At 41.6% G+C, this 11,887-nt stretch overlaps 1 protein-coding gene across 1 annotated transcript in view; it reads right to left on the bottom strand.

Annotated features, from left to right (window-relative positions):
• Shroom3 (shroom family member 3) overlaps nucleotides 1–10,573 on the bottom strand; it is a 371,082-nt gene extending 360,509 nt beyond the window's left edge. The window contains exon 1 of the mRNA XM_004664888.2: nucleotides 10,409–10,573. Coding sequence (XP_004664945.2) covers nucleotides 10,409–10,573 — 165 coding nt within the window. The remainder of the gene's footprint in view (nucleotides 1–10,408) is intronic.
• Nucleotides 10,574–11,887: the final 1,314 nt, after the last annotated feature.

The raw sequence follows: 11,887 nt of genomic DNA on the forward strand, positions 1-11,887 counted from the left end.
GAGAGAGAGAATGGGCACACCAGGGCCTCTAGCCATTGCAAACGAACTCCAGATGCATGTGCCACCTTGTGCATCTGGCCTACATGGGTCCTGTGAAATTGAATTGAGTCCTTAGGTTTCACAGGCAAGTGCCTTAACCACTAAGCTATCTCTCCAGGCCCTGAGTTTTTTTTAAATAAAATTTTCTATACTCTAGAATTATTCCATAACATAATTATTGCCAGACTTTCTACTAGGATATAAGCTTCATGAGGGCATCTGTTCAGTGTTTCATTGTGAGGTAGCAACTCTGACCACAATATAGAGCATCAGCCACGTTTCATCTTGTTATGAGTTGCCTACTTCTGCTTGGTGCCTACTAGTCTGCAGTCAACCACACCATGGAATCATTACTAACATCTGGGGTACATTTTGACATTCTGCTAGTGTAGAGTTTAACACATTGGATGATTATAACAACTCCACTGGGTGGGAATAGGGAGATGGCTCAGGGGGTAAGAGCACTTGCTGAGCAAGCATGAGGACTTGAGTTCAATCCAGCACCCATGTAAAAAGCTGGGCAAGGCTGTGCACACCTGTCACTCCAGCACTGAGTGGGGCAGAGATAAGAGGATCACTGGAGTTCATGGTCAACCTATGTAACTGACAGATAGCAAGTTACAACTTCAGTGGAAGACCTTCTCAAGGAAATAAAAGGTGAAAGAATTATAGATGAGGACACCACGCATCCTTCTCTGATGGAAGCGTGCACAGGATGAATGAATCTGAACATGCATGTGCATATAACACACACACAAACACACACACACACACACACACACACACACACACACACACACACACACTGGGTAAGAATGTTCCGATTTCAAAGATGAGAAAATTAAAGTTCAGGATAGCTATGCTCCTTACACATGTTCAAATAACCAGTGGTAATACTATGATAGAAATGAAACTTGTTTATTTTTACTCCAAGCCATCCACCATGTGGGATGTACAATTTGCTACACTTGAAAGCCTTGCCTCAAATGATAAAAATATCAGAAATTACCAACACCCAAAGAGAACCTAAAATAAATATTTAGATAAAATCTCACAGACCTCCAAGAAAAAAAGCAGTTCAAAATTGAGGTCAAAACAAACAGATGGGAGGAATGGAAAAAAAAATGCAATTGATGTAAGAGCAAATGTAGGCTCTGATGCCCAGGCCAGGGTATCAGTCTGCCAAGTTAGGAAAGAGTCCCAGGAAGACAGGAATGAACTGTCACTTCCATTCTGCAAATCAGATACACCAACAATACACCAATTTAGCTTTTGTAGGGGAAGTCACTAGAAGAGGAAGAAACAGTGCTTGGATTTAGTGAGAATCTTTGCCTCATTTTGTTGCATTGAGAAGCGCCTGGGAGGCCAGAGCCCTGGAGATGGATGGACTCCTGGGAAGGACCAAGAACAGCTCTGCAGCTCTCTGGATAGGATGCTTACTGTTTGGAACCACATCAAAGGCAGAGATGGGGAAGAATCTGTCTGTGGGTTAGTTCAGATCCAGAATGTCCTTTGAGGTTTTGTTGTTTTTTTTCAAAGATTGATAGAAAGGCTTTTATTATGTGTCTGCAATCACACTGTGAGCTCACTAAAATGAGATGAATACTTCTTCAATTAAAATGTGTTCTCTGCGTAGGAGGGACAACCTTGGGAATTATATTAGCTTTAAAAGAAAGTGGAGGCCTTGCTGATACTAAGATCAACTTGGCACATCAGTGTGGTACTTGAATAAAAGGTTTCTTTTTTTTTTTCATCAACATCAAAAGATCACAAGTTTAGTTTGTGTCTCAGAACACATAACACTTTAATCAATATTTGGGTAAACTGTTAAAGCTTAAATAGAAGATGCATTTTCTTTTTTGTCTAACAGAATCCAATTTAAGAGATATCTACCACACATTACATATGTGCAAGACTCAGTAAGAGTGACTTGAGTGACTTAACCTGCTTGATTTATTTTTCTCTGGCAAGAGTTTCTTTTCTTTTGAGACAGAGTCTCATGTAATCCAGGCTGGCCTTGAACTCACTATGTAGCCAAGGATAACCTTGAACTTCTGCTCCTACCTCCACCTCTGGATTGCTATAATTACAGCACCACTACACTAAGTTAGGCAAGCACTCCACTACTGAATTCATCCCCAGCTCTCAAGTAGGACTTAGTAGTCTGTTTGCACACTACCCTAGTAGAAAGCTTACTAACAAAAGATTTTCAAGATCTGCTTTGGTATTAACTTATGTTTTTCTCTACTCATTAACACATTTTCACAATATTATGCATAGTTTCAGCACTGTGGATAGCAGTAAAGGAGGAAGGAAAAGAGTGGAAGGGAGGGAAGGAAGGAATTAAAGGAGAACCCTTGGCTTCTAGAAGTTAACAGTCTCATAGGAGACCTATAATTCATGAGAGGCTAAAATGGCACAAGCAGAAAGCCTCACTAGGGGGCTTTACACACACACACACACACACACACACACACACACACACACACCATTTGTTTGCTTAAACAGAAAACACCTTGGCAAATAAACAAACTTTCTGTGCCCCAGTTTTCTGTGCATAATAAGAAAGTCAGATCAAATGATTGCTGAGATTCCTTATGTCTCAAAAATTCTATAAGCTACTTAACCTTTATTGAGAATTTGCTGGGTGTGAAATGAGAAGTGTTTCAGCAGAAGAAGCAGGATATAGAGCATGTGCAAAACCCATGTGGCCTTAAAGAGATCACAGTTTATTCATAGGAGACTAAGTGCAAAGACTATTTTATTGGAAGACAGCGTGAATGAAGGGCAAAGAGGAGTCAGTACAAATGCCAGAGAAAGGTAGGTTAAACAAGGAGGGAAGAAGCCCATTGTTTAAATGCAGCAGAGAGATCAGGCTATGTGGTATAAAAGGCAAAGGAGACAAAAGGGGAAAGCAAGAAAGGTAAGACGGGCTAGAGAGATGGCTTAGCAGTTAAGGTGCTTGCCTGCAAAGCCTAATGACCCAGGTTTGACTCCCCAGTACCCACATAAACCAGATGCACAGGATGACTCTAGAGTTTGTTTGCAGTGGCTAGAGGACCTGGTGTACCTATTCTCTCTCTCTCTCTCCTCTATGTTTCTCTCAAATAAATATTTCTTTTAAAGAAAGGTAGAAATTTTCAGGAAGACTGGATGTTTTCAAAGGTTAGAATTAGCATGTTGTCACATTTCTGTAATCCCAGCACCTAGGTGACTGAAACTGAAGGACAGCTGAGTTCTAGGCCAACCTAAGCTATATATGGAGACTCTGTCTTAAAACAAAACAAAACAAAACAAAAATGAACAGGGGTTGGAGAGGTGGCTCAGTTGTTAAAGGTGCTTGTTTGCAAAGTATGCTGCCCTGGGTTCAATTTCCAGCCATGCATGTAAAGCTGTACAGGCATTTGTTTTTAGCAATAAAAAAAAAAAAAACCTGGTGTGTGTGTGTACATGCACAGGAGTTCATGATCAGTCTGAGCTACATGGGACCCTGTTTCAAAATACAACAACAAAAACAGTAGCAAGCTGGTTTACTTGACACTTAGAAGGAGACACAGCTTAAAGGGTTCATTGAAAGGGAGACAGGGGAATAAAGAAAGTAATGAAAGAGATTGTGATAAAAAAAATTGTTCATGTAAAAAATATAACTCCATAGGATTTTTCTTTTTTTTTTTTGAGGCTGGGGTCTTATGCTCTAGCCAAGACTAACCTGGAACTTGCTATGTAGCTCAGGCTGGTCTCAAACACAGACTGATCCTCCCCAGGACTTAGATTACAAGTGTGAGCCATTGCATCAGGCTTCCAAGGCTGGAGGGATGGCTCAGTGGTTAAGGCATTTGCCTGCAAAGCCAAAGGACCTAGGTTCGATTCCCCAGGACCCATGTTAGCCAGATGCACAAGAGGGACACACATATCTGGAATTTATCTGCAGTGGCTGGAGGCCCTGGCATGCCCATTCCCTCCCACCCCCTTCCTCTGTCAAATAAATAAATAAGAATAGACTATTTTTAAAAAGATGGATTCCAAGCCAGAGTTGTGAGGAGATGCCTAAAATCAATTTCAAATTTAACTCAAAGACCATGGCTAACGATCCAGCCAATATGCATTGTTTTACTACAACAAACAAACAAACAATGAGTTGAATGAGATTAGAGATTCAGGCTTATGTGAGAAAACTTAGAAGTACTAACACTGATAAGAAAAGATGGTGGTGTTAGAGGTTGGAATGAGTTTCAGTGAAGAAGGGTGACATTGTAGAAGGTAGAACTAACAGAATTTTTTTTTTTGTTCATTTTTTATTTATTTATTTGAGAGTGACAGAGAGAGAGAAAGAGACAGAGAGGGAGAGATTGAGAACGGGCACGCCAGGGCTTCCAGCCACTGCAAACGAACTCCAGATGTGTGCACCCCCTTGTGCATCTGGCTAACGTGGGTCCTGGGGAACTGAGCCTCTAACCGGGATCCTTAGGTTTCATAGGCAAGCGCTTAACCACTAAGCCATCTCTCCAGCCGAAGAACTAACAATTTATACACAAGATGAGTCCATCTGGAATAAAGCTGCTTTGCAAGAGGGTAACATGAGTTTGAGGCCAGCCTGGGGCTACAGAGTGAGTTCCAGGTTACCCTGAGCTGTGAGATCCTACGTCTGAAACAAAATAACAAAAAAAAAGATGGGCCTGGTGGCACACACCTTTAATCCTAATACTGGGAGGCTGAGGAAAGAGGAATGACATGAGTTTAAAGCCATCCTGAGACTACATAGTGAAATCCAGGTTAACGTGGACTAGAGTAAGACTCTACCTCAAAAAACAAACAAACATGGGCTGGAGAGATGGCTTAGCAGTTCAGCACTTGCCTGTGAAGTCTAAGGACCCCAGTTCAAGGCTCTATTCCCCAGGATGCATGTAAACCAGATGCACAAGGTGGCACATGCATATGGAGTCCGTTCACAGTGGCTAGAGGTCCTGGAGCGTCCATTTTCTCTCTACCTCTTTCTCTTTCTGTCTGTTGCTCTCAAATAAATAAAAATAAATTTTAAAAAAGTGCCAAAGGAGAACATTGCCCAGAAAACTGTTGAATGTTGATGACCTAAGAGACAACAAAGACCAGTTAACAGCTTTTCTTCAATGTCTGAAGACCAAGAAAGGAGATCTCCAGGTAAACGTCCATGAAAACGCTTCTCCATGATGATGCGCAAAGCAACAAATGACCCCTTAGTTTATGAATCCAGTTGAACTACATAAGGGAGTTTCTTGATCAGTAGTCACAAGTATTTTAAGGGACCTTATGGGGCAAAGTATTTACATTTTTCCCCTCTAATAGACTTGAGTGTATAACAAAAGCACAATTCTATATTTCACCAAGATAACAGCTCTAGAATGTAAACAGAGCCAAATGTATGTTGGACAATGGTGACTGAAGAATTTAGTGTGATAAAGGTGGGGATTCCTGAACCAGAAAGTCGAGGTTCAGATCCCAACTCTATCACTTACTAGGTATGAAAACTTCTGTGAGTTACTCCAGTTCTGTGTTCTTAATCCTCATGGCAATGACTGGGTACTAGAATTATGCTCCTTGGGAGTTCTGGAAATTTAATAAGTAAATGCATGTAAATCTCTTGGAATAGAGCCTGGGACAAGTAAGCACTCCATAGTGCTTGTAGTTTGTTTCCATTATTATTAGTTAGCACAAAAGCCCAGGGAGCAGGTGCACCTCTGCAGCAGGTGGAAATGCTTTTCCCAGCTCCTGCACAGAGTGATGACTCATAATCAAATAAGGCTGCCAACTTCCTGAACAGTTGAATTGCCCAAGCATCCACTTAATTTTTTTTTAAGTTACCCTTTCTATTGGAAGCTCACAGATTACAGAGGCTCTTTACTCAACCCCACCTTTCCTATTCACAGACACTAAATCCCAAAGAAAGCAATTAGAAAATAATTTCTTTTTTTGTCACCCTTTTGTAGTGTCTTCCCCCACCCCATTGAATTTTCCTGTCTCGTTTGTACTAAAAGGAAAGTAATACTTTGTGCATCATATTGTCATCCCATAACTTGGCCATTTCTGTGTATAATGTGTGTGTTCCTTTCTTATGTGTGACTCAATGTGTACTCTCCTTTCCTCCCCACTGCAATGGGAGAATTACCGTAACTCTGGGAGAATAAAGGGCATCTGGTCAACAGTGTAAGAGTTCATATGTACTTTTTCATTATCCTAGAAAGAAGATCGGGATATGCACCATCAGACTGCATTTCACTTAAGTCTTTTCTCTGGCACTATTATGAACTTTCACTAATGCTCCATAACTCTGGGGTAGGCAAAATAATGCCCTCTTTCCTCAAAGACATCCACATCCTAATCCTTGGTCCCCATGACTGTGTTGGGATAGCATATCAAATTAAAGTTATTAAGTCAGCTGATCTTAAAATAGGAAGATTATCCTAGTTGGCCCAGTAAAATCACAAGGGTCTTTCAAGGGGAATAGGAAGTTGGGGGTGTAGCTCAGTAGTAGAGAGCTTATCTAGCATGCATAAGTTCCTATTTTGACTAAAAGTGGAAGGGAGGGCAGAGTTAGAGGGTGGCATACTGTGATGTGAGAGGGATGTTGAGGGCTATGGCTGGCTCTGAAGATGAAGAAAGGCAACCATGTGCTAGGGAATGTGGACATGTAGAACTTTCCAGCCTCTCAAAGTTGAAAAGAATAAGGATATAGCTTCTCTCCTAAAACCTCCAGAAAGGAACAAAGCCTAGCAGACACTTTGATTTTAGTCTAGAGACACTTCAGACATATAGAACTGTAAATCAATAAAGTTGCATGGTGCTAAGCAATTTGTAGTAATTTATTACAACAGTCGTAATAAACTGATACACACTACATATTTGGACATCTGCCAGACATCCTCCATCTCTTTTTGAGACTGTGTCCTTGTTCAAACTGCCCACTGCTTGACTTTATCTTTTTCTAGTTGACCCAATCAAAATTACTGAACCTTTACACTGTGTCAGGCAATGAGCTGGGTCCTTAAGATTCAAATTGGAGAAGACATGACCGGGCCCTTTCATTTGATTGGACAAAAATCTATGTACCAGTCCTCAGATTAGATGTAGCAAAAGTAAAAAGAAAATACTCTCTGTCCCTGAGAAGGTAATCAACATAAATAAAACATCACCCTTCAGTGAATAACTACATGATACAAGAATCTGGATGAGAAACCAACCAGCTCAGTTGGTAACAGCAGGAAAACTTCAGGAAGAAAAAAATGATAAATAAATAGAGTTTTTCAATCCAGACCAGATGGGAAAAGATGTTCCAGAAATGTGACTAGTATAAATGAGGACCCGAATTTTAAATTTCACTTCATTTCTGGTGACCTCTTATTGCAATGGAAATGGCTGTTGACCACCCTATTAGAGCAATCTAGATTGTATCCTTGGGGTAATGCTTTTTTTTCCCATCTTCCTCACTTATTGGCTAGAAAGCAGATGTTGCACCACCAAGTCACCTTAAAGCATGCCCAGCCCAACAAGACATCATTCTGGATAGAGGCAAGAAAATGGAAGGAACGTATGTTCCTGACAATACAAAAAGCCACTTTCCAGTTCAGCTTTTGCTCTTACTATTACACCTGAGACATAAATGATGGCATTATTCAAACTGCTATTACTCTGAATGTTTATACAGCATATTTGTTTCTGTTGTGTTTTGAATATGAAATATCCACCATGGGCTCATGCATTTGACCACTTGGACCCCAGCTGCTGGAGCTGTTTTGAGATTTTGTAGAAACCTTAAGGTTATGCCCAAGCTACATTAGTTGCTGAGGGTGGGCCTTGGAAGTGAGATATCCTTTTGATTCTCCATGGACAAGGCATGCCACAAGCTCCTGCTACTACAAAGGGACCCACTCCAGCTGCTATGCCTTCCTTGCCATGGTAGACCACATTCCTGAAACTGTACCAAAATGAATCCTTCCTCCTTTAACTCACTTCTGTCAAGTATTGTCACAATGATAAGAACAGTAATTTACATGTCCCCCAATACAAAAGTCTCCATTTGTAATTTTGTCAAGATAGTGTTGAACTCCTGTGTAGCCAGTACTATAAATGCAGTTGCATGTAATCCCTACACAGTCCACTAAGGTAGGCAATAGTGTGCCCCTATCCTGTAGACAACACACAGGTTTACAGATGCTGGTTCAGTAGAGGCAGGATTAGACCTGGTTAATAACAAACAATATTCTAATAGACTGAGTGCATAATCAGTTTTAAAATGCAGATATATTTGCTATAGAAATTATTGTTTCTTTACCAATAGTTCCCTCCATCCTGTAAAACACCCCAATCTTTTCAAGCCATAGTCATGGTCCTTGACTTCTACAAAGGTAGGCTCCTACTACAAAAACCATGAGAAAAACTCTAGCCAGTCTAAACTAATCATGCTAATTTCATTTTCTTTTACCAATGATTGAACTAAGGATAGACATGTGGCACAGCCCTGGTCAATGAATAGCAAGCAAAAGTCTGATAGAAAACAAAAAAACACAAAAATTCTTCCTTGGATGAGGAAGAAATCCTAGAGATGTAGCACCCATCCTGCAACCATGATGGTAAAGCCCACACATAGGAATGGCAGAATAAAGACCTAAGGAGGCTTTCTGATGCTACTGAGCTCCTTGCTGGGACAGCTGACTTCACTAACCTCTGCACTTCCTGTGTGAAAAACAACCTCAACATATTGAGTGCCACTAAACATTCAATTTTTAGTTTTTGAATAGCTGGAATCCTTCCTAAATGGTACTTGTATATTTCGGTTTTCCTTAGGAAAGTTAAGGAAAGTCACACAGCTTACAGGATATATTGTAAGCTCCTGGTTAACTACTATGAACCCCAGTCTCTATTAGTAAGAATCACTCTGGTCTCCCTCTGAAAGATATGAAAAGTAAGTTCTTTCTTTTTCTTTCTTTCTCTCTCTCTCTTTCTTTTTTGTTTTGTTTTGTTTTGTTTTTGTTTTTCAAGGCAGGGTTTCATTCTAGCCCAGGTTGACCTGGAATTCACTATGTAATCTCAGGCTGGTCTCAAATTCACAGTGATCCTCTTACCTCCACCTCCCAAGTGCTGGGATTAAAGGCATGTACCACCATGCCCAACAAAAAGTAACTTTTAACAGGTATCAGAATTCAAATTTAATACACCTTGTGTTTTTCCTGTCATCAAATTAAATAAAAAAATCTTCCTTAGTTACAAATATTTCTTTTTAACAAAATTTATTTGCATTTGTGTGTGTGTGTGTGCTCTTGCTGCTGCAAATGAATGACCATCTGGTTTATATGTGGATGGCTGGGAATGGAAATTGAATTTAAGCCTACAGGCTTTGCAAGCAAGTTCCTTAATCACTGAACTATCTCCCCAGCCACACAAACGTTTCTTGAGGAATACATTTGCATGAAAAGCACTTGGATTCTTTTGCGCCAGAAAAACATTACTTTTCTGAAAATTTAAAACAAATATTATAACAAGTAATGTTACTCGTTGTAGTTCAAATGAAAAGCAGAAATACCAACTTGAGGGCAAAGGTAACCAAAAAGCTCAATGATAATAGTGCTATATTTCAGGGTAAGTTTCAAAAACAGATTAAAGTATAGAGAAATGCATTTAAAATACAGAAAGAGGCAGAAGTGGAGTTTTGTTCTTAATTATACTAAGAGCTGATTTAATTCTCCTCTCTTTGTAAAAAGTAATCTTATTGATTTATCATTTGTTTGGTTGGTTTTTGAGACAGTGTCTCATTATGGAACTTGTAGCCATCCTCATACCTCTGCTTTCCAAGGCCCTAATTATAAACAAATGTGTTTATAATTTTCAGTTGAGGGGAGAAAGAACATATTCTCCCCCGAAGTAGAGTCTCATTCTAGCCTGGGCTGACCTGGAATTCACTATGTATTCTCAGGCAGGCTGGCCTTGAACTCATAGCGATCCACCTACCTCTGTCTCTCCAGTGCTAGGATTTAAAAGGCATGCGCCACCACCCCGAGCTTCAAGAGCATATATTTTTTCATGTACTATGTCACCATTTTACCATGCTGTTAATATTTCATCTGATTTATAACTGAAAAGCTCACGGAGAAACTGATCTTGGATTTCATTCATAAAAAGAGAAGATTATCCATCAAAAAGCACACTTGGGAGGGGGAAATTTCAAAGAATAAATGAGGCAGTCATATTTATCTGTCACAACCAAGCTATGCAAAAATATTTCCAGATAATCAGAAAGATATAAAACAGCAAGTTAATAATTAGGCAATCATCAGAATTTTGCAGTTTTTAAAAGTCTGACCAAAGTTATAAAAGTTGTAACAATACACAGGAGGCATACCTTGGAAATGATCAACGGTTCTCCGTGCTCCAAGCCACCTTTCAGAGTGAAGCCCCAGGGAGCCCCTCCCTCCAGGAGCGCCTCCAGATAGATGAACCCGTCCTTGGGAGCGCCGGGAGCGCTTGGCGTGGCGCTAGCCCCGTCAAAGTTCTCGGTGGTCCTCATCTTGCCCGCACATGCTCGGTCCCCCAGCTTCAGTGCGAAGTGCTTTCCGCAGCCTGGGGCGAGCGGGGCTTCCCTGCGCAAGTTAAGCCCAGGGTCATGCTGCGTGCCGGTGCAGCGCCGCGAAGGAGACGCGCATCTTCCGCGCCCCTCGGAGATGCGGCGCTGACCCTCGGGGACGCGGGGCTCGGGTCGGCCGCGTGCGCAGAAATGACTTTCTGAGGATCTCGGGTGTCTCTTGCACACGCCTAAACCTTTCCTGGACACGTCACTGGCAAAAGTGAAAGGTGCCTCTGGGCATCCAGGAAGAAAGTGGCAAACTCGCCCAGGAGCACGTCCTTTCGGAAGGACCACCCTCCCTTTCTTCCGCTGCCGTGAAGTTTACCATGACAATGGCCTCCTCCCGGCAGGGGAGCTTCAGACGCGCGGCTTCGGCTGCCCGCGGAGTTTGCCGACCGGGCCCGAGGAGTTTGGGGGGTTGAGCCCAAAGTCTGCGCTCGCTTTGCTCAGGCTGCATCGGCATCGTTTGCTGGGGGGAGGAAGGGGTGGAATACAAAATGTAGGGAAATTAAAAAGCCTAAGTTTTCATTAGTAAAAAAAAAAATTCAGAAAGAACACGGTTCTTTTATCTGGTGTTTTCAGCAGTGATCGGTCGCCTCCCAGAGGAGGAGTGAGCGGCCAGGGGACCAGAATTCAGCTCGCTATCAAGACCTGACCATGGCCCACAGTCCCAAGTGGGTAACACGTAACAAGTTGGGAATAACACACAGATGGCCAACGACCAAGGGCTAGAAATAGTTACTAGAAAAACCCCGCCTTTCACTAATTAAAGAAGAACTTCAGGGAGACACCATATAACTGTGTCTTTTGTCCAGAAGCCTCAATTGCAGTTATTGGAATAAATAAAAATTATTTCGAGAGCCGGGTGTGGTGGCGCACGCCTTTAATCCCAGCTCTCGGGAGGCAGAAGTAAGAGGATTGCCATGAGTTCAGGGCCACCCTGAGACTCCATAGTGAATTCCAGGTCAGTCTGGGCTAGAGGGAGACCCCACCACGAAAAAAAATTTTCAAGGCAATGTGTTTTTCAAGATTTTTCTATTTAAATATGTGATAATGTGAATTTTATTCTGGAAACTAAAGTTTAAAAGGCTGGAGAGATGGGTCAGCAGTTAAGGCACCTGTATGCAAGGCCTAAAACGCCCTGAGTTCAATTCCCCATGTAAATCCAGAGGTACAAAGTGACACATGCATCTAGAGTTCATTTGCACCCACTAGAGGCCCTGGAACACCCATTCTCTCTCTCTCTTTCTCTGTCTC

Source organism: Jaculus jaculus, chromosome 11 (assembly GCF_020740685.1).
Source record: "Jaculus jaculus isolate mJacJac1 chromosome 11, mJacJac1.mat.Y.cur, whole genome shotgun sequence".
NCBI lineage: Eukaryota > Metazoa > Chordata > Mammalia > Rodentia > Dipodidae > Jaculus > Jaculus jaculus.